Source organism: Lissotriton helveticus, chromosome 8, assembly GCF_964261635.1.
Source record: "Lissotriton helveticus chromosome 8, aLisHel1.1, whole genome shotgun sequence".
Classification (NCBI taxonomy): domain Eukaryota; kingdom Metazoa; phylum Chordata; class Amphibia; order Caudata; family Salamandridae; genus Lissotriton; species Lissotriton helveticus.
This window is the reverse complement of record NC_136069.1, coordinates 1,315,117,374-1,315,141,531: the sequence shown is the minus strand read 5'-3', so window position 1 is coordinate 1,315,141,531 and position 24,158 is coordinate 1,315,117,374. Positions and strand designations below refer to the sequence as shown.

The 24,158-nt window shown below is 46.5% G+C and overlaps 1 protein-coding gene across 8 annotated transcripts in view; it reads left to right on the top strand.

Moving 5' to 3' along the window:
• The window catches only part of CASK (calcium/calmodulin dependent serine protein kinase), a 1,268,764-nt gene that overhangs the window by 787,432 nt on the left and 457,174 nt on the right, over positions 1–24,158 (top strand). For 4 of the 8 annotated variants that reach the window (XM_078658301.1, XM_078658299.1, XM_078658297.1 and 1 more), the window contains exon 11: positions 14,610–14,627. The exons of the other annotated variants lie outside the window; for them this stretch is intronic. In XM_078658301.1, the coding sequence (XP_078514427.1) occupies positions 14,610–14,627 (18 nt within the window). The remainder of the gene's footprint in view (positions 1–14,609; positions 14,628–24,158) is intronic. 8 annotated transcript variants of the gene reach the window in all.

Below are 24,158 nucleotides of genomic sequence, written 5' to 3'. Positions count from 1 at the left end.
ATGGGAGATAAGAAATCAGAAAGCAATTAATGCAAAAAATATTTTTCTGATATTTGACAAAAACATTAGCACTTTTCTCCTTTCTAAACTGTCCTGACCGAGAGATGCTTTATTAACATTTATTTCAAATTCCAGTCAGACTGGATCTATTTGCCCTGTGAAAGAGTCCAAAGGCCCCCTAGGGGACCGTGACCACACAACCATAAGAAGAAGCCGAAGACAAAACACTGACTAGCAGCACTCACAGCTCTGTAATTTCAAAAAATGGATGTCAGATGCAGGGGGCCTTCAGGGCACTGGAGGTGAACCCAGGATGGTCAGTCACAGGGTGCAGAGGTGTTGTGGGGGCTTCGCCAGAGTGAAGCAGATAAACGGGTACTAGCACAAGTTGCTGAACACTGCATCCCCTGAATGGCGCTGTCTGGCCTTGTCAATGACCTGTGACGACGACTTCTTACTGGAACTGGAGAAGTAAGATGGGGACAACCATAAACAAATAACAGCCTTGAAAGTACCTTGCAACTCCCTTTGGCCAAGAGGTGTAAAAGCTCATAGAAGACCTCCACTTGGGGAATGGAAGCATAGCTACCCCCGTCTTGTGATGTATATACAAATCACCATATTACCGCGTCCCTTTGAGAAAAGGGTCTGTGGGTCACCCATCCTTAGCAGTTAGTGCACTTGCTGATGACCTCCCAGAATAGCAGCAAACCAAGGAAAGAAATACTACACTGTGAAGGAACTGTTCTAGAGGGTCCTGTTCTCGGAAGATGACTACCCAAAAGGAAATTAAGATGGATGACCCTGGTTGGTAACCCTCCTTCTTATAAGTATCTTTGAAGAAGGCAACGGGGAGTTACAGGAGCGGGGCACTGAATCAACAGCAGATACCTCCTCAATGGCAAAGATGGCAGAGGGTACTCAAGGCAAGAAGCTACTTAAACCAACTAAGGTAGCTGTCAATAAAGAAATAGGGAGGTTAATTTTTGGAATAATCAATCAATCAAAAGATGCTTTATTCAACAGTACATGTCATAAAAGCGTTACTGATAAAAGGTTAAAAACAGTGTAAAGATAAAACTTGAATGCAAAAAATTGTGAAAAGTAACAAGGCAGTCATCAGAAATCCCAATATAACAAAGGCATTTAGTTCATGGGTGAATGGACATAAAAAAAGCAATATTTACAAAAGACCTTCATTGATTACAAGGAAGGCATAAATGAGCAAGTTGGAGCCCACACTTCACATTTGGCCAAGTGCACATACATGGATATGGATGAGTTCCTATTTCAGGTTTGAGACGTAGTTTGTTGCGCACAAATTACCCACATCCTCCTTAGGAATTTTGCTATCAGAATGGCATTCCTGAGTGACGGATCTGTACAGTGAAATACAGAGAGCTGTGATACACGATCTTGTACCCATGTTTTTGCAGGTTTGCGCTAACCATGCTTTGCATGGGCCGGCATATGCTATGCAGGGCATACAAACAGTACATGTGATACTAAGGGTAGGGTCCCTGATCTAAATTGGAAATACAGTTTCCAGTCCAGAGGCTTTGTAATAGCATCCCAATACAGCTCGAGATTTGGGTGAGATTTGATCTGGAGGAAGAGTACTGTGAGTGAAATGGAATCGTGGCACCTACACTCTTCACGTGCAATCGTCTCCCAATATATTTCTTTGAGCATGACTTTTGTCGGGAACAAAGAGTCAATGGGGCTATCCCACAGATGTGCAAGGCCCATTCCATAAAAAAGAACCTTCAGATTTCTCAGCCAGTTGATCTTCTGGAATTGGTCTGCATCAATAACGTCCCTTAAACCCTCAGCATATACTATCAGTTCCAGTGTACAACATAACCTATGCCAGTATAGAAAAGGTCGTAACCTGGCGAGGTCTACTACCTAGATTGCTCCTCAGGGGAACAGTCGGTGTGCTTCGCGGTAGACTGGTTATCGCAGGAAAGAATGTATTCTCAGTAACAATTAGCTGCAGCAGATTTTCCAGGCCCCAGAGCTCAGCACCGTAAAGGGCTGAGTGCACCACTTTGATGTTATAGATTTGAAGTACTGGGCTAAGTGGTTTTGTCAGGGAAGTTCTAAATTCCTTTCTTAAAATGCCCACTAACTGTCTGTGTTTTAATGCCATAGCATCAACATGCAACTTCCAACTCATGTCCTTCTGTAGTTTGATGTCCAAATAGACAAACGATTGGGCATGCTCGAGGAGCCCGTTCATAAATATTCTGCCCTTGAAAGATCGATGTTGGTTAAAAGCCATCAACTTAGTCTTGTCAGCATTAATTTTTAGGCCTCGAAGATGACAAAATTCTTCATATCTTAGCTATACATATTGTAAGCCCCTTGGAGTTTTAGAGCTGATCAAAGTATCATCTGCGAACATTAAAATCTGCATCTTTCTGCCGGCTAAAGCCAGAGCGTCAGTATGGGTTGTGTAAAATAACAAAGCGAAAGACCTGGTTAATTGTACTTGTGTGCCTGAAAGCCTGCCTGAAGGTGCCTAATGATGGAGTTTTCGTCCATCCATACTTAGATCTTTGCCAGGACAAGCCACCACCTTTTGTATGGAATCTATGAGGTGTATGGGTCTATAATTGCCAGGCATCGATTTATTGCATTTTTAGGTCTCGCCTAGTGAACGCAGCACATGCGCTGCTTCGCCTTGGCGAGACTATTGTTGTCGGTTTGGTGTGCGAAGGGAGACAAACCATGTGCACGGACAGGCAATGTGCACGCACATGGCGTGTCCTCTCTGCCTCGCACGCTTCCACCTCACGCTCACACGCTCCCACCACGCGCATAGTGCGCATTCACTTTCTTTATTCCCCGCTTATGCTTAATTTGCCACTTTCCTTTTATTTTAAGTTTTATTACGCCACTGTGTATGCAGGGAGTCACAGTTTAAGCCTCCGTTATTGTTGGATTTTTAATGCACTATTGTATTGACAACCTCTTTGAGAGTGTGCAGGTGAAGATCTGTTCTGTCAACCAGAAGTGGCGTCCCAATTGTGTCAGTGTGGAGTGTGCAATTTGGGCATTGAAAAGATCCCGGATTGTCGAAAAAAGAGCGGGGGCAATCTTTTTAATAAAAGTCACCCTACTTAGAAAGCTGCGTATTAGGCTTCCTTTTGTCGCTCCCCCATCTCCAGAACTTTCTTTGCTAAGTGCATTCTGATGCCTCATTGAACTGCAAAGTAGCAGAATCAGGCAGCCACCAAAGGCTATTTATATGCTAATACATGTTCCCCAAGCTGAAGCAAGAACCCGCAGCCTGTTGCTGCTTCTAATGATGGCGAGGCTGTAACCTCTGTTGGAAGAAAGAAAATAAAAATTTGGTAAGAAAACAACTCATGTTGGGTGAGTTGCCTATATTGGCCATATGAAGATTCATCACAAACTGCAAGCCTGTTCCTAATAGCAGCTATAATCACAGCCCTGGCCTGATGTAGCCTGGAGTTCCACCTCCCCTGTCCATTCCTGTCCGCGAAGGGCGCTCTAGCTCGGCAGCTGCCTCTCTCAGCTTGTGGCAGACACTCCTGTGGGGAAGTACTTCTGGGTGCACTGTCAGGTGAGTGAGGCCAGCACTGACTTCATTACAAAAGCATGATCTGCTTTTTATCTTTTCTTTGGCCTCTGGGAAAGTACTGATTTCACTCTAAAAACATTGTATATCTATTCCGTTATATGGATTTATGAGTGTGTCATGCAAAGCATCTACTAATCATAGCCTAATACAATCCAGCAGTCAGTTTTGTTTTGTAATGCAAAACTTCTGTTTTCATAAATACCAAAAATAAAAACCTTCTCAGAAAAGCAGTATGGGATTACTACGTTAAATCTTGGACATTACAATTTGCATTTAATGATTGTAAATTATTTTAATTGCAACAAATGATCATCTGTGAGGTAAATTCAAGCCCTATGCTGTTGTAAAAGTCAAACCTTTTGCTATCCTGAAATATGATAATGTACTGCTCGGTTGAACTATCATCTTAGTAATGGGCAAGTAGGTAAGTCACTTTACAATTAACGAGTCCTGCAGCAATTTCAAGATTTCTTTATAGCTTCTTATTGGCCAACAGGGCCCAATTTTTGTTATTTATCTCTTTCCATAGACTTAAATGCTTGGTTTATTCGTGAGAAAGTGTCACTCTTGCTGAATGTCACTCATAAGTAAACTGAAACAATTGAAATGTCACACATAAGCATTCTGCAAACTTAGCAGCTATGAATGTAAAACAAAAAAAACGTTGACGAGCTTGATTGCAATTATCCTCATATTGGCCTGTCTACTTATTTACTACCTTAAATTGTTGTAAACTGTCTGTGACTGTAGTTAGCGCTATATCAATGCAATTTGAATACATTTTGGGGACGTGGTCTACTAAAGAAGCTCTGCCAACGGAAATTGAAACAACCTCATCTCAAAGTGACCGCTATTCTTATCGGAAATTAAAACGAACCCATCAAGGTGGTCACTATTCTTGTGCAGGACTGCAGACCGCTCCTGGAAGTCTTTAACTCCAGTCACTTCCTCGGGGTACTGGCAGCAGCAGACTGGATTGCCCTTGTGAATAGCACTTTGTGCATAACTCAGATATTTAAGGTTGGGTACAGTGCTAAACATTCAACCATATTGCTATGTAACACATTTGGGGTGAATGGCGTAACTATTATGAAATGAAATAACTCTCCACCCCATTCACCATTTGTTTATTGTAGTTCTAGAAAACGTTGTTTACTTTAGGGTTTTCTCCTGCTACGTTATTTTAAATGCGTTAAACCATGAATGTGTGAAAGATAGCTACTAGTAAAGGCCAAATATGTGTTGCTATGCATGCAATGAAATCCTCAGTTTCTTCTCTTAATATTTCAGATTTTTTTTTTAGGAGTATCTTTAAGTGCCACATTGTTTAAAACATAGAACTTCTTTCAAAATGGCCGCATATTCGCGTTTACCTCTGCTTTTTTGTTGTAGCAGGCTTGCATTTTCCTTTCGAGGAACTGCGGAATCTGGGAACTCGGTACATATCGGAGCTCCCAACGTTATAAAAGATTATGAGAGGCAGAATGGAAAAATAGGGTAAACTGTTTTCTCAGGTATCACTTCAATTTTGAATTTGAATTTAAAAACATTTATTGAGCGCGCTTTTACCAAGCGGTTTCATGCGCTTTAAGGATTACGACCAGCAGATAGCAGCAGAAGAAGGCATATTAAGTAGAAAAGGCGCTAGAAAAAAGAAAAGTTTTCAGATTTTTTACGGAACTCTAAATAAGAAGATGAAGTACGGAGCGCCAAGGGGAGGGAGTTCCAGAACACTGGTGCAAGGGCCGCAAATTTTGACCCACCAGCTTTCTTTTTCTTGAAGCGGGGTATGGTCAGAAGTGCCATGTGGGTTGAACGGAGTTCTCTGCCCGGTAAGTAGGGACTGATAGCTGAGCTGATGAACTCGGGAGCAGTGCCCATCCTGGCCTGGAAAGTGAGGCAGCCTAGTTTGAATAGGGATCGTTCTCTCACGGGCAGCCAGTGCAGTGCCTTCAGCAATGGGGTTGCTCGATGGTATTTGGGCAATCAATGAATCAGGCGGGCAGCCTGATTCTGCACTAGCTGCAAGCGATGTATGGCGTAGGCCGGCGCGCCGTTATAGATTATGTTTCCATAATCAAGGCGCGAAAGCACCATAGCCATTATGATGACCTTTAACGCCGGGAGGGAGAAAAAGCGAGATATTTTCCTAATTATCCTGAGGGAAAAGAAGCAGGAGGATACCACCGAACTAACTTGGGAGTGCACAGAAAGTTGTGAGTTAAGCAGAATCCCAAGGCTCTTGACTTTAGGGACCGGGAGTGGGGGAACACCAAGTGAAGGGGGCCAAAATGACGGGGACCATGGACTGCAACCACCTCCAGTCAAGACTAACTCAGTCTTGTCTGGATTGAGCTTGAGGTGGTTGCAGTTCATCCAGTCCTGAATGAATAGCATAACAGTTTGAACGTTCTGAGCGGACGAGGGGGAATGGGAGAGATTGAAGATTAGCTGGAGGTCATCGGCGTAGTTGAACACCGTGACCTCCAGCTGCTGCAACATAAAAATGAGGGGGTAAATGTATAGATTAAACAAAAGGGGGGAAAGTGATGAGCCCTGGGGGACGCCACACTCCACCTTGCGGGAGGCGGCAGTGAAGTCAGCAAGGTGGACCGCTTGAGCCCTGTCACATAAGAAGGACTCAAGCCATGAGAGGGCTAAGTCCTCTATGCCCGCCGCCTTGACACGGGTGAGAAGGGTGGAGTGGTCCACCGTATCAAAGGCGGCGCACAGGTCCAGTAGGATAAGGGCCTGCGAGAGATTGGTGTCGATGCCCTCGCGAAGTCCATCCATTACCGAAATCACTACCTTCTCCGTGGAGTGTAGCGGTCGGAAGCCTGCCTGACGGGGGGAGAGACAGTGATTTGCTTCCACTTCACCATTATTTAAGCCACAGGTTTACGTAAACAAGCATTTGCAATGCAATAGTTCTCGCATTTGCGAGAGTTGGAGCTATTGGCATTGTAAATGACAATGCCTTTTATTCATTTGTTTTGAAAACCTGTAAGCGGTGCATAAACACGCACTTTGTACATATAGTCCTTGCTTACGAGAAGCAAGGCTGTCAGTAAAAGAGACGGTCAGCTCTGCTTCTCATAAGCAAGGGCTATAAGTACAAAGTGCTTGTTTACGCACAGCTTGCAGGTTTTCAAACGCATAAATTAAAGGCATTGTCATTTACAATGCCAATACCTCAAACTCTCGCAAATGCGAGACCTATTTCAATGCAAATGCTTGTTTGTATATTGGGATTATTTCTGCCCCTAGTCCCCCGTCCCCCCACCCCCTCCCCCAATAAGCTTCACGATCCCGACTCTAAGCTTTGTAGAGTTTTACAACTCGGTACTTGCTTGCCAAGGTCAGCACCATGTGCTTTCTCTACTTGTTAAATAGCAGTCAGATGGAAGATAAGCTATCTGTAAAACGCGGAGAGCCATACTTGTGGGTTTGATTAGGCTTTCTAATAACATGAGGTCGACAGCGTGCCATTCCGAGCTGTAACCTAATATTCTTGAACTTGATCAACTGATATCTGTGGCAAAGATTAAACGAATGCTAAACGAAGAGGCATTTCAAATTAGCAGAAGAAGACAGTGTCCAGCCTGTAAAAATGAGTGGGAGACGTCTATCACTGGATTTGAGCAGAGGGTATTTCCAACTATTTATCAGCAATTCCAGATAGGAATCTAAGGGAATCTATTTTAAGAATTAGGCCAGGTCTTGACCTCATTTAGCGAAGGCAAGGGGTTGGAGACAGGATTGCTTTGATTAAAGGCCATTGTTTCTGTCATCTGAATGTTAAACATTGCATAGTGCATTTTTTATTAAATTGCTAATATTTACTAATAGAAAGAACATGTTTTTACGGCTGGTGTTTTTAAAGTATGGATGCCATACCAGACAAGTAGCTTTAAATACCCTGTTTGCTTTTAAATCATTTGATGTTTGGAGTAGCTCTTTCTGTAAATTTCGTCAAGACAGTGCAGCATCAATTTGCGCTGAACTTTGCATACATTAATTTTGTTAACCCCAGGAGATTCTTAATGCAATTTATTTATCATGACTTCTTCTGAGTTACTGTGCCATTTCCTTTATCTTATGACAATGCTATGTGCACAAATTGAAAGTGCTTTATTTATAAGATTGAGTAGGTCTATCCTGTCTAGTGATAGCTAGTGTATAACTTATGATATGTTCGAGGCATATGGGCTGCAGATGGTACATTTATGAATAGATCGCCATCTGGTGTTGGGCTCGGATGATTGCACTTTGTTTTTCTTCTGGAGAAGTCTTTGTCGTCATAGGTGACTCCTCCTCTCGGTGTTAGTGCGCATGGGCATCGGCTCCATCCTTAGATTGTTTTTTTCCGCCATCGGGTTCGGATGAGGATCGAAGCGCTCCGGACCGACTTCAACAAAGAAGGTTATAACCGGCGCGTATTCCTTTCCAAATCGACGGTATCGTTATCGAACGCGACTTCACTCCATACCGACGCGATTCGAAGGACGACGACTACGAAAAACTCGACGTAGTCCAGCCCGGGGTCCATGGAAAGGACTCCATTCAAAAAATGTCCAACGTGTGGTGCTAAGTTCCCACACAAGGACCTACACGAAGTGTGCAACCTCTGCTTGTCCCCTGAACACGAATCCAGGGACTGTGAGGCCTGTGCAGCGTTCTCGTCAAAGTCGACGATTAGAAACCGTCGAGCCCGAAGACACGAGGTATCGAGAATGCAGTCACAAGCAATCCCGGAGCTGTTCGAGGACCAGCACCCAGAAGAGGAGGAAGAAGAGGCCGACGAGGCGGGGTCAGAAGCGGACGAGTCCGACGTCGAGGAAATCGACGTCCAACAAACCGTGAGTGACGACGTCCCTTTACCGAAAAACAGACCCTCGACACCGGGGACATCTTCGATACCGAAGAAGTCGGATCCGAACAAAACTTCGGCACCGAAAATACAAATGGACATTTCAAAGAAAAAACACCTTTCGGAACCGAAAACTGCGGTACCGACACAGGAACACGGAACGGATCCTAAACAAAAGACTTTGTTTATTGACCCAAAGACTGGCAAGGTAGTCACAGAACTACCTAAAAAGAGGAAACATGAACATTTGGACGACAAGGCTCATCCAAAGAAGAGAACAATGGGGACGAATACAACTCCTCCCCCTTCTCCCAAACCTCACACACCATCTTCGCCTCTTCCTCACAATAGGCCAGATATTCCTCCCACACGTCCATCTACACCTACAACAGATGGAGAGAGTGACACAGGGGAGGGGGGACACCCTGGGGATGATGAGGACACAATCCCAGAGGAGGCAGACCCATGGGAGGAGTATAATGTGGGATCAGGTAATGATACCGACCTTGAGTCATATCCCTCAAAACCTTCACCTCCTGATGACAATACTGGGTTTGCACAACTCATTACTAGAGCAGCAACATTTCATAAGGTAGACCTACATACAGAACCTCTAGTACAGGACTTCTTATTAGAGACACTACCTACTGCACAAAAAACATCAGGAACACTACCAATGCTAAAAGGCCTTCTCAGTCATACATCAGAGATATTCAAAGACCCAGTGAGGGCTAGGGTATTGAACCCAAGAATTGATAAAAAATATAGGGCAGCTCCAAAAGACCCAATATACATTAAGGGACAAATTCCTCTAGACTCACTAGTGGTCACAAACGCTCGCAAGAGAGCAAACTCTTTATCTACAGGAGAAGCGCCACCTCCTGACAAAGAGTCTAAACTAATAGATGCCTCTGGCAAGAGAGTAGCATCTCAAGCGGCAAACAGTTGGCGCATAGCTAATACGCAAGCACTACTTGCAAGGTATGACAGAGCGCATTATGATGAGTTAGAAACACTCATCAAACATCTCCCTAAAGAACATCAAAAGAGAGCTGATCAACTTATACAAGAAGGGAAGTTAATTACTAACACTTCAATAAAGTGCGCCCTAGACGCGGCAGAAACTGCGGCAAGGTCGACAAATACAAGCATCATGTTAAGGAGACATGCATGGCTCAGAGTGTCAGGATTCAAACAAGAGGTACAAACCTCGTTACTTAACCAACCTTTTGATGGGAAAACACTTTTTGGCACAGGGACAGATGAGGCCCTAGAAAAAATGAAAAAGGATACAGAAACGGCTAAATCAATGGGAGCATTGCAACAGCCGACACAAAGAGGTTCCTTTCGTAGATCCACCTATAGAGGAGGATCCAAAAGTACAGGTACAAACCAACAGCAAACCTCTTTTACACCTACATCACCCAGAGGTAATTCTAGAGGTGGATACAGGGGTAACAACAACAAGGGTAGAGGTCGCGGAAACAACAACAACCGCAACTCTCCAACCCCAAAACAGTGACTTCATAGAGCTTCCCCCAGACCATATAACACCGGTAGGGGGACGCCTATCACAGTTCCTACCTGTCTGGGAAAACATCACATCAGACAAGTGGGTAAGACAAATTATCCAACATGGTTATTGCCTAGAACTCACAGCTACCCCACCAAACATCCCCCCCAAACAGCGTCCAATGAAACAAGATCACCTGACACTGTTAAAACAGGAAGTAATATCACTGCTAGAAAAGCATGCCATAGAGAAGGTTCCACAGCACCAACAGGGAACAGGAGTATACTCCCTATACTTCCTAATCCCCAAAAAGGACGGGTCTCTAAGGCCAATACTGGACCTAAGACCTCTCAACGCATACATAAATTCGGAACATTTCCACATGGTCACGCTCCAACAAGTACTTCCTTTACTGAAGAAAGGGGACTTTCTTTCTACACTGGATCTAAAAGACGCTTACTTTCATATCCCTATTCACAAAGCCCACAGGAAATACCTCAGGTTTGTGGTAGAAGGACAACATTATCAGTTCAAAGTCCTCCCATTTGGTGTCACGACGGCACCAAGGGTGTTCACAAAATGCCTGGCAGTGGTAGCAGCTCACCTAAGAAGACAACAAATTCATGTCTTCCCATACTTGGACGACTGGCTAATAAAAGCCAGGTCGCAAGAGGAGTGTCTGCAACACACACAAAAGACAATTCAGCTACTACACCAGCTAGGGTTCACGGTGAACTACACAAAGTCACACCTACAACCAAACAAAGTTCAACAATATCTGGGGGCTACCATAGACACAGAAAAAGCCAAAGTGTACCCCAACCCAATCAGAGTCCAAGCAATGCTTACAATCATTCAGAGATTTCAGCCACAACACTCACTAACAGCAAGAGTGTTCATCCAGCTATTAGGCATGATGTCATCCTGCATACTGCTAATACCATATGCAAAACTACAAATGCGTCCGCTACAAGAATGTTTAGCGACACAGTGGAATCAGGCTCAAGGACAGATTACGGATCTGGTGTTGGTAGACGACCGCACACACCGTTCTCTGAAGTGGTGGAACAGAACAAACATTACCAAGGGGCGGTCGTTCCTAGAGCCAATTCCACAGGTGACAATAACAGCAGACGCATCGCTCACCGGATGGGGAGCACATATGGACAAATACACAGTACAAGGAAGGTGGAGTGTGCAGGAAAGAACACTGCACATCAACTATCTAGAACTACTGGCAGTGTTTCTAGCATTGAAAGCCTTTCAGATACATGTTATCCACAAAGCAGTCCTGATCAGAACAGACAACATGACAGCAATGTATTATATTCAAAAACAGGGGGGGACGCACTCTCTCCAATTATCCAGACTAGCACAGGAAATTTGGAGATGGGCCATTCCTCAAAACATCTATCTGTTAGCCGAACACCTACCAGGAGTTCAAAACCAGATAGCAGACATCTTAAGCAGACAGTCGGAACAAATACACGAATGGGAACTGCACCAACAAATACTGCAGCCATTCTTCCAAAGATGGGGACAACCAGAGATAGACCTATTTGCCACTCATCAGAACGCAAAATGCCAAAGCTTCGCGTCCAGGTACCCACATCACCTGTCGCAGGGCAATGCGTTATGGATAAATTGGTCCAACAAATTTGCATACGCTTTTCCCCCTCTCCCACTAATCCCATTAGTGGTCAGGAAACTGCAACAACATTCAATGACCATGATACTAGTAGCACCCACGTGGGCAAGACAGCCGTGGTTCACCACGCTCCTGCAACTCTCACAAGTGCCACATCAAAAGCTACGAATTCTACCCATGCACCTTACACAGAACCATGGAGAAATAATGCACCCAGATCCAACTCAATTGAACTTAGCGATCTGGCTCCTGAAATCCTAGAATTTGGGTACTTAGATCTCCCCCCAAATTGCATGGAAATAATTAAACAAGCGAGACGTCCAACCACCAGAGCATGCTATGCAGCTAAGTGGAAGAGGTTTGCTATACACTGTACTAATAACAATATCAACCCTCTAGACGTATCAACAAGGGAGATTATTTGCTACTTGTTACACTTACAGCAATGTAATCTAGCGTACACATCTATCAGAGTACATCTAGCAGCTATAGCAGCATACCTACAAAACAGGCAGCGCATATCACTGTTCAGAGTACCAGCGATAAAAGCATTCATGGAAGGTCTTAAGAGTCATTCCACCAAGATTACCACCTTCCCCAGTCTGGAACCTCAATGTAGTACTCACCAGACTAATGGGGCCACCCTTCGAACCTATGCATAGGTGCGAAATACAATTCCTTACATGGAAAGTGGCATTCCTTATAGCCATTACCTCACTCAGAAGAGTAAGCGAGTTACAGGCATTAACAATACAAGAACCATTCCTACAGATACACCAGAATAAAGTGGTTCTTAGAACAAACCCAAAGTTCTTGCCTAAAGTAATTTCAGCATTCCACATCAATCAGCCAGTGGAATTACCAGTCTTCTTTCCAAAGCCACAGACGGTGGCAGAAAGGGCTCTACATACACTAGATGTTAAAAGAGCCATTTTGTACTACATAGAAAGAACACAAGACTTCAGGAAAACTAAACAACTATTTGTAGCATTTTCCCCAACACATAAGGGCAATCCTATCTCTAAAGCAGGCATCGCAAGATGGATTGTAAGATGTATACAAATATGTTACATTAAAGCAAAGAGAACATTAACTGTTCCTCCTAGAGCTCATTCCACAAGAAAACTAGGAGCATCTATGGCATTCTTAGGGAACATTCCCCTAGATGACATATGTAGAGCAGCAACTTGGTCTACACCACATACATTCACAAAGCACTACTGTGTTGATGTACAGGCTGCACAACAAGCCAGAGTGGGCCAAGCTGTATTAAAAACTCTATTTCAGACAGTTGCGACAGACACTGGTGACCACCGCTAGGGAGGTAACTGCTGTACAATCTATTCATAAATGTACCATCTGCAGCCCATATGCCTCGAACGGAATATGCTACTTACCAGTATGCATCTGTTCTTGGCATAGAGGGCTGCAGAGTGGTACATGCCCTCCCTGCCTCCCCGGAAACCTGTGTCTGTCCCAACATTATCTTATTTAGATACATTTACATGGGCATATCTTTATGTACTACACTACACTACTCCATCTAACCCTACTATGGCAAAACAATCTAAGGATGGAGCCGATGCCCATGCGCACTAACACCGAGAGGAGGAGTCACCTATGACGACAAAGACTTCTCCAGAAGAAAAACAAAGTGCAATCATCCGAGCCCAACACCAGATGGCGATCTATTCATAAATGTACCACTCTGCAGCCCTCTATGCCAAGAACAGATGCATACTGGTAAGTAGCATATTCCTTTTATTTGGACAAATTGAATTCACTTTCTCTTTAGGTTTTATTAGGCCCATCTTGTTTAATGATGCACAATGTCATAATTATAAGCATGGATGATAATTACACTGCAGCTCCACTTTAATTTTCCTGTACTTAGCTCTCTGCAGCATAATTCTAATTGTATACTTTTCTATGGAATTTCGTTTCCCGTCCTTTCCCCCAAGGCAATTATTATTTGCACTAATTGATAACACTTTATTGTTCGAGTAGGTTTATTGTGACCATTGATGTGCTATGGATTAGCAATATGTATTTAATTCAACTTTTATTTTGTAATTTCTATGAGAACGATACTTAGAAATTAAGTATCCAACTATTATAGGACCTGAGCACTGTAACAGGTGGGGCTCCGTTTCCTGCAGTGTTGATGAATCACAGCCGCGGGTGCCCTTCTCACCCTGGCATAAGGTCAGAGTGAGAGTTTCTTCAACTGCTGCTGGTCGTGGGCTGAATTCTGCTTCTCTCACATTACACCTTGTCATACTCTGTGCCTTCCTTGCTACTTTCCAACTTGGGTAGCCTATGAGCAGCCTATTCAAGGCCAACTTGGAATCAGGTCATCCACAAGGTTTCCAATCCAACTGCTTGAAACTGTGGCACGCTGCATACAATTGTGTACATGTCTGGCCCTCCGCCCCTCACTATGATTGATCTGCTGGCGCAAGGCCCAGTCCTTCTCTGGGGTATGTTACTGTACTTGATATAGGAAGTAGCATCAGCGTTACACCTGGCATGAGGCACTGAAACTATTCCGAGCCGCAAAACAGCAAACTCGTAGGTCAAAGGTTATACTTGGAAGCAAATAAGGTTTTCGTGATTGAAATCTATTTCACTTATGTAAATTATGTTGAAAAGTAATGGGCCTTCAAGTACCAGAATGCATTTAGGCCACATATCGTGCTCGACCAGAAGTCGTTTCTCCTTTATGTCTAAGATGAATGTTTCACGTGCACCTCCTTCCATTACAGCAAATCGCCTTTAAGGTAACTATTTCAAATTCAAGTGGCTGCAAACACTCGTGACTAGCAGGAGTAAAAAATGTTATACAGCTCTGCTAATGTATATGAGTGTTTCTGCTTGTGCGGATAGTGCTTGGCTGCATGTTTTCTACTTGCTGCTTTTTATATCTTCACGCTGTTTGTTGTTTGTCCCAACGCTGCCTTCCTACTAGGACTTCTAGCAGCAGAAAGTAGGTATCCCTTTTATTTCCTCTTGTTCCTCGGCTTAGAATGCTATGCTGTGCGTTTGTTAACCATAATGCACCTTACAGAAATGAAATTGTAATCTTATCCTGAAACTAAACGTTTTCATGTGCCCGCATACATACTGGGGCTTGTGGTGTTAAATGTTATTTAAAGAGCCCATAATATTTTTTGTGTAAGCCATTTGTCACATACACAGTATATGTTCAAATAGCACACGCCAATCCGTGTATTTTCCTGTGTGTTTTATTATTTTGCAATGGCACAGAGTTTTTTGCATGTGGTGCTCGCATTTTCAACAAATATCTGTTTTTAATATGTAACGTTTATAAGTATCTGTACACAAACACGTCATGGGCTTAACTACAGGTAGTCGCATAATGGATTTTCAGGGCTGCACGAAAACCCTAAGTGGCTCACTGTGGGAAGTTGTTTGCTGACAGCAGTGATCCATCGATGACCACCCGGAGGAGGCACGTCCCAGTTTCCGCTGCTTGACAACCAGCAGTGCTTTTATTTAATATACATTTTTTTGTATTGCGACCCCCCACAAATACGACTTTCCTCAATGCGATAATTGGGGAATGTTGTACGAAGTGGAAAAAAACTGTTTCATTCCCCCAATAGTGCACCATGATGGGATTTCGTCGTGCCATTTGAAGAAACTTTTTTACATAATATAACCCCTCCACGGGAAGCTTATTTTTGTGTTCAAGTAACCTAAACAAAATTATAGGTGATATGCGTGTCTTTATCCAGTGGTAAAAAGTACTGTCAATATGCCTCAGAGAGATGTTTGGTACCTAGCTTGTCATCTGGATTGTGTGAGGGCCCTTTCGCTCTCTAATTGTAGAGGATTTTGAGAAACGAATCAGCGGCACAGTTTTTAAACTTATAAATTGAGCACAGAGGAAAAACAAGAGGGCAAGTCTCTTTCTGGGGGTAATTTGAAGTTGAAAGGTGCAAACTGTATCCAGGATTGTTGCATGGAATTCAGAGCTATGTTGTATCTGAGCATCAGGGCAGGGGACCCAAATTGTGACCCACACAGCTCTGTTGTGTGTTTCAAGAAAGTATTTCTATGCTATGCCCAAACCAAGTCAATATACCAATGCTCAGAATAAACTGACCTATGGATGGTAGATTACTGCAGGTCTAGATTATGATACTGTAGAAATATAGATCCTTTTTTGAGGTACCAACAGCACCTTCTACAGTTGTACAAAAAATGGATTTCTGCTTCACAAGGCTTTTATCGGATAGAGACTTTTAGCCATAGATTCCTTACCTTAAAATATTTCCCAGGCATCAGACTGGATCCAGAAATTATTTCAGCAATCCACTTTGTGTGCTGGTAGGTGGTGTCGTTTGGCTCCATGTGGCGTTGTCTACGCTGAAATTGACAAGTACAGTGCCTATATAGGCGTCACCCCAGCGCACCTACCTCAGTTCCTTCTCTTCCGTGCCCTCAGTCCGGATCAAGCTCCCTTCAGTGATTTTTTTTGACTGACGTCGACCTTCTTGTGGACAAATAGTGCCTTTTTTTCTACTTTTTTAACAGTGTCCCCAAAAAAGCCCACTGGCTACAAACCTTATGGACCCTGCCATTGATTGATGTCAGTGACAGACATACCCAATACCCAACCCCCTACTTGGTCTGGCTCTGGTGTCTTGGAAAAGGCCACAACTCTGCAACATGCACGGAGTGTGAGACTATGAATCAGAATACCATTTGATTACGGGCCTTGAAGCTTCTGACTGCTCGTCTCACCTCTCTGTGCTGCTCCAGGTCCTGTTTGCATGAGATGAGAGGTCCTGGTCTGCTCCCAGAGTCGTATGCAACAGTCCTCATACTGCTTCAGGATTTCTTCTGGTAAGTCCCACAAGAAGTCAAAGCGATCTTCATCTTCCCCTTGTCGCTCCCACTCTTCAGCGTACCCAACGAATGACGCCCCAAACCCCAACCCTGCTCGCAGTTGGTCCCTGTGCATCCGGCATCAGAAATTGGACCTATTCCCTGCTTCCCCAAATTTTCCGCATCAACCTCAGCCTAACTTGGAGAGTTGTCTGGCCATGAGTCTCATTTTTGGGTGGTCTAAGCCATCTGGAGCACTGTTGGCTCCCATGGGTTCGTTAGGGTCTTCGACTGGAGCGTCACTGGTAAGTTTGCTCTTGGCACCCCTTGGGATCCATTGGTGGATCTGGATCAGCCACAGCTAGGACTTTACGACCTCCTCCGGGGACTGTTTCAGTGGCGCAGTTCCCGTAGACGCTGGCGATTATCAGGGGCACCAAACCCATCATGATTACTGACTCCAATACGGAGCTGGACCAGCGACGCACGACATCGCTTCCGGCACCGACCAGGCCCACACCCACACAGCCTGAATTGGAGACAGAGCCCTTATTACACTGAAGGGCAGGGGATCTGAGGGTCCTTATTCTTATACTAAAGCCCTAGCAGAGTCAATGGCTCATACGACTGGTGTGAGGACCTGGTGTATGCCAGTGGTCTGGATACCACACCAGACACTGGCCTGCTCTCTTCTCCCACGTTAGCTGCGGAGGAAGTGGCTTCCTTCGTGATAGTAGTCGGGGGCGGCTGAGGTCATGGACATACAGCTGCCCACAGTTCAGGTCAAAAAAAGCATTTTGACGGTGGTGCTTCAACCGGGGGTGTCCCCATCAAAAGCCTTACTTCCTTTCAACAAAGTCCTCCCTATGTCCTGATGGGAGCCTGGGCCAAGCCCGCAAAGACACTCCTGTGCACAGGGCTATCTCTCACCACCATCGTTCCTCACCCAGTGACCCAGCCTGCCTTCCTCAGCATCCCACCCCTGAGAGCCAGCCTGGTGGTCCAGGCTTCAATTTCCCAAATCAATACAGGCACGTTCCCTACCACACCACATGATAGGGAATCGGTAAGAGGATTTTTTCTTCCACCAGCCTGGCACTATGATCTGTGAACACCACATGCTTACTGGGTCGTTGTTCTCATACTGTGTGGGATACAGTTGTGCAAATGCTGCCTTTGGCCCCTGATGAACCTTGGGGCACACTCTTCCAAGCTATCACTGACAGGCGAGATGTAGAAAAGTTCACTGTTCGATGTGGGTTGGATACAACTAACTCACTGGACAGAGCCATCGCTTCTTCTGTGGCTGTTAGAAATGGGGTGGCTGTTAGAAATGGGGTAGCGTGGTGCAGAGCGGGTGGGCCAAACTCCGGAGGAAATGTGTAAAACATCCATGCAGCACCCACAGGCAACACACGAGGCCCACTACAAAAAGAGACCACACCAGTTTGGGTGAAAAAACTGTATGTGTATTCTAAGATCAACACATCAGAAGGGAATCACAGGTGCAGATAAACTGTGCCAGCCGGCACTAGGTAATAATTCACATGGAGACTATTTACAGGGCAGGGCCAATCGGGCCGCTGCCAGAATCATCACACGATACAACTAGGATAACTGTACAGTCCATCAATAAATGTGTAACATCCAGTTCCTACTGGCAAGTCCAGGTACTGGGTGACCTTGTTATAAGTATCAGGCCTAAACATAAGGCATCCTCATTAGCATAACCAACATTAACAGTGGCCGGAATCATCAGTAGTAAATGTAGAGCAGCCAGTACCTACTGGCTGGGTCGGGAACTCAGCAGGGTCTCACGATAGGCATCAATCACTGTGTGAGCAGGCCTGAAACAACAACCCCTCAACACCTCATTAGATATAGAGACCTGAGTTTGGTACTCTCATTAGGCCGGGGACACCCTAAATCAGGCCCATTATGCATAGAACCTTAGTAGTCGTAGTCTTAGGTATAAACAGGTGAGCACCGAAACTTGACAGTCCTGGGATATCACATGAGCATCAATACAACATCCAGAGACATAACTTACATTATGCATACCTGCATTAGCATGAAAACCACAACGGCATAAACATATGAGCGTAGGGGCTTATTATGCACAACAGCCTTCAGCGTAAGGGCATCCACACATTTGCATGACATCAGGTATAGCGTTGGGCATAAAATTAGGCATCACCATACTCAACTGGGACCTAAACCCTGAGCGTGACCTTTGCAATCAGTGTCTGCATTAGGGGAGAACCATTACCAGTAGCGTAAAAGTATAACATTAGGCACCACACTCTCATTAGCCAGGGCATTACCATTAGGCCATAAGCTCACAAGGCGTAAAACCACCAGCATCACATTGACGGGAAAACACCTTATGTATAATAGAGGGGCATGAACATTAACAGTGATGCAGTCACTGAGGGAAAGCGGCACACATTATAAGTGCCATCAGCCTTTGGCGCCACCGTGTCCTGGGAGCCCCTGTCCTGGGACTTTAAAGTACCCCAACAGCGATGTCTCCTGGTGCAGGTTAGTTTCAGATGCTACTGCGTCGAGGGAGCCCCTCTTTGGTACTCTACAATCAAAAATTAGGGGGCCCACTAAGTTCTGGCCAGTTGGGGGTCCCCTCCTGGGACCCGAGGCTTAAAGAAAAATGCCTCACGTTGCAGCAACCCGCCACTGCGGCATCCCTGGGTAGCCCCCGGGGCACTGTGGCCCTGTCCGTGGTGGATCCCCACGGGGGCTTCAAACAATTATGGCCGCACTTTGCAGCTGCCCACTGCCAATCGGGGCAGCTGAAAGAAGCAAGATTAGCACCTCCTCGAGGGCTGGGGGCCACAGGGGGAAGGCACCTACCCGGTGCCTCAACCAACCCCCCTAGGCCCTAAACGCAGCCCCACTCACCGGGACTCCCTCGGGTGTCCTCTTCCCCCTCGGGGTTTCTCCTGCGGGTTCTCAGGGACTTCCATGCGGTGGGGTGGGCACGCACCGACAATGGACCTCAACCCACCCTCCCCTCCCCTCCCCCTCTATCGTTCTCTCCCAGCAGCTGCTGGCACTGCGGGGCTCTCCTCTACACACGAGAGTCCCACGAAGGACAGCAGGTCTCCTGGCTTCACCCGGGCCCCCTCCTGGGAACCGGGACTTCGATGCAGCCTCCGCGAGGCTGCAGGCGTCTTCGGGTGCTGCTGGGCCAGCGCGGGATAGGCTCCCGGCTGGCTCCTCTGTCAACACGGGGCCCCGCAACACCACCACTTCCCGCGAGGCTCCGGATGTCGGGCGGCAGGCCTCGCCCACCACCAGGCGCGCTTCTGCCTGGCTTCCGGGTCGCTGTGAGCAGCGCAGAAGCCCGGGGTTTTCTGGGCACCCGGGTTGCGGAGGTGATTCTTCAGCAATCATGACATGCGGGGTAGGCTGCCGCTTTCCAGCACCTTTCTTCTCCTGGGCAGCACAGATACAGCGCTCTTCCTTTCCATGCGCTATGCAGCAGAGCAGGAGGCACTAATGGGAAAGATCAGCAGTCAGTGGGCACTCATCAGAACAGGGCTGTAGGTCCTAGGAACCATCATCCTCTGTAACGTGGCACTCCTCCTGATACAGCAGCCTTAACTCCAGCAGCGGGGCTCTCCCTAGCCCTGTGGACAGCGGAGGGGTACATTTGGGCACAGGGGCAGCACAGAGGCCCATGCGGCAGTACCTCCTGGCAGTAGGTCCCCTCTCATTCAAGTCCACGCTCTGACTGAGCACATGGTGGCACAGCCCCCTATTTATACGCCCCTCACCCCACCTACCAGTCAGTGCCAGAAGCTTCTAGAAGCATCTGGTGAAACTAGTTCTGACTGGCTCAGGGGGAGGTGTAGAGCACCCTGGGTGCTAGGTTTCCCTCCAAAAGCTGGGATGGCTGGGAAACGAATAACTATGACTGGTAACCCACCTCAGTCAGACGGCACAACACACAGCCATGGCATCCATTTTAAAAGTAACATTTTACCAAGGTGCATTCTTACAATGGGGGGATTACAGGTGCGTACACCATTGCATCACATTTAAGATTGGTATTTCAGATTCATCAACATGACATGTTGATTCCCACAAAAGCGAAAAAAATTCAGAGGAAAAAGTGCCAAGTCCCAACAGTGGCTCTGAGACGTCACGCTTGGTTGAGTAATACCATCTTTTTAGGAGATGTCCAAGCCTTTGCTCATAGACATGCCCTTCAATGGAACTCATTTCTTTGGAGACCCGGTAGTTTAGGCCGTGAAAAGATTCAGTGCTAAATTGTTGGGTCTCTCTGTAGTCCCTGACAGCTGCATTCCACCATGGTCCCTTCTGAGTCTATGGTAGGGGATGTCAGCTATGCCCTTTCCCACCTAGCCACCACAGTTAGCAGGCTCAGTCCTTTCATGAAAGCGGACGTGGCTCCAACAAACTTAGTAGGGCCCACAGCCAGAGGTGCACCAAAGCTGTCCACTTCCTCCCGGTTGACAGCAGAATTCTACACCATCTGCACCAATTGAGGTACATGACAAACTGGTGCTTTAAATTGTCCAAAGGAATTACACCCTCTAATTCCAACAAACTCTGCCGCCACTCCCTCCGCCCCCAGATCGGTTGACTGAACCACCTTGTGCTCTTGCAACAGGAAGTACTGGCCATTTTGGCAAAAAAGAGCCATCGTGAGGGACACAGCATCACAAGTAGGTCGTGATTGCTTTCCCGTTACCTTCTGGTGCCAAAGAAGAATGGGGGGCCTTCGTCCTACCCTAGACTCAACTGCTTTTTGAATAAGGAACAATTCAAGATGCTCTCTCTGGCTCAGGTCTTATCTGCAACAACACAAAGGTGATGGGTAAAATACTTGAATTAATCTCAGCTACTGGCAATCGCTCTGTACGCATCCCAATCAATCTATTTTGGCCCACCATACTACTTCAGTGTGGACCTAGCCATATGGAAATCAGCCTTTACCCTCGGTAAACCGTCCAGCCCAAACTGCCAGGCCTTCCCTGAACCAGAAAACAAGCTACCTAGGACCAGTTTCTCCCTAGTTATGGGCTCAGCCGTCTCTGGAATCAAGCTGTACCCGACTGATGAGCCCATCACAAGGGAGAAACCGGTACTGGCTTTCCTGTGTTATAGTTCAGGGAAGACCTGCCTTGGCAGTTTAGGCACGACTGTCGCAATCGGAGCAAGTTCAAGACTGATTTGCATATAGCTGGGCCCAAACTGAGCTGACCGGGTGTGTAAAATAACAATGGACTGGGATGCAGCCCCAGTAATTACCTGTGGCTGGGGTTAATTGAAGTATTACATCATCACTTTTTTGTGTACTTTAGTTTGTCGCCCTGAGTTGGAAGGATATGCCCAGATGTCCCATGCACACTGTCACTGGATCCACGCTGTACCCCACTGATGTGCCCATAACTAGGGGGAAACCTGTCCTAGGTTGCTTGTGTTCTGGTTCAGGGAGGACCTAGCTTGGCAGTTCGGACTGGCCTGTTTCAATAGGAGCACGGTCAAGATGATTTGCATATAGCTGGGTCCAAATGAGGTGACTTTGTATGAAAAATAACCACCAAAAAAAGAACATGGCCAAGTCAGCAGCGCAAGGTATACCGCAGGCACTCAGTGACACCAAACATACCCAGTGTGTCCTCACATGTCATCTCCGCATAAAACATGGAAAGAAACCGTTCCGGAGCGGAACAGAACAACATGCCCATAAGGGACACTTGCGACGTAGGCTAAAAGAGTACAGTGAAAAGTCGAAAGAACAGCCAAAGGCAAGAAATGAAGATGTGAACACGCTGGGGTGAACCAGGCATGGCAGAAACCCCACAATACTCTGGAGAAGTCTGCATCCAAAGAAGCAGGAGAGTGCTAGGGACCAACCGTAGAAGGCACCGCATAAGCTCCAGGAGAGAGGTGGGTCTCACCAAAGGGGACGTTCCAAAACAGTAGGAAGAGCGGAATGAAGTGAGAAGCCTACCGTATGACCCATAGGACTATTCCCCAAAAGGACAGAAGACAACCACCCTAAGAGGACTCAGCGGGAGCCTTCAAAACTTTCTGTGCCAGGAAGAGCATGCTATTTAATAGCCAACGAATACCCCACATAGGGTATGTCACATCCCTATAAAAAGTAAGGGACACCTCTTGAGACAAGCTCATAGACACACGACACAAAAAGAAATACAAAAAACGCTAGCCGTACAGTCCGTCCTGGAAATAAAGTCTTGAACCTACAGACGGATACCAGAAAAGCAGTGACAATACTTCAAATTAAATTAAAAGTCTGCAATGAGGACTATGAACCATGGAAGTCATGGCAACTCAGACATGAGGCGCTGAACCTCTGAGTCAGTGTGACTGTCAAAAAGACTGGGTATCAGAGGGCAGATCCCTAAGAAGCTCCTGAACATTTTCAGGGAAGCTGCTATTGCGCAACCAGGCATGGCGACGCAGAACAACTGCCCTGGCCATAGCCTGACTCCCAGAGTCAGTAGTGTCCATGGCCGTCCGAATGTAAAACTGTGCCATTTCCCGGCCATTATGAAGTAGCCGGACCAGGTCAGCTCGAAGGCCCTCTGGAAGAGTTGGAAGGAGACGCTCAACCAAGTCCCAAATAGCAAAAGTAGCTTGTGCCAACATGCAGGACATATTCAGGTACCGAAGGCCGGAGCTAGTGGACGCAAAGACAAGGTGGCCATACGACTCCAACCATCGAGACTCCTTAGAGAGAGAAAACAGCGGAGGAGGGAGGGAGGGTAGCGAGACTGAAAATGCTTGGACTACCAGCCCCTGATCCCTACGATAGAGGGACAAACAGACCAGGTCATCTGGAGCCGGACGATGACAATGTGCAATAGCATGATCCACAGGGTCCCCTGATGAGGGCCTCGCCCAAGCCCCAAGAAGAGTGCCATATAATGACCTGCAAGGGCTACACCTCCACAGCGCCCTGTGGAGTAGATCCAACAAGAAATCAGAAGGCAGAGAGACTAAAGGGAGGCTGCATCTGTAAGAAATCTGCAGCCTTGCGAACCGGCCTCGCAAACACCACACTAGCCTACGTGGCTATTCTAGGAGCTACAATAAGCCACCTGTAGGGGACGGTTGTAGGCTAACCCGTCCACCCAACTGTAGAGGATCTACAGCCCGACGACAACCAAATGCCTGCCAGTGGCCGATGGGCACCTGCTCCGAGAAACATCAAAACAACCCTGGTGGTGGGTAACCCTCAGAGGCCTCATCCTCCTCCACTAACAAAAGAATAGCAGTGGACGGCATCGGCCGATGTCGAGACTGCGTCGCCTCGACGACCACCGAAGTCTCGTCCACCCGGCGTCGGGCCAGTGTCGACTTGACCGCCACTGAGATGGGGAACAGCGGAGAGGAACGGCATCAACTGAGTCGAGCTCAGCGCTGCAGCCACATCCGACGTTGGTGTAGAGAGCCTCACAGGGCTATGGAGAGATGCCACAGGAAGGCTCGACGTATGACTGGGATGCCCCTCCGGGTTGTGCCCCGACGTTGCAGCAACTCCGGAACCGGAGTCCAGGTTCTCAATCGGTGCCGAGGGTGAACCCGCCACCAAAGTCCCGACCTGAGCCCCTACCCCTGCTGTGGGGCGCTAAGGCGCGCCAGGGTG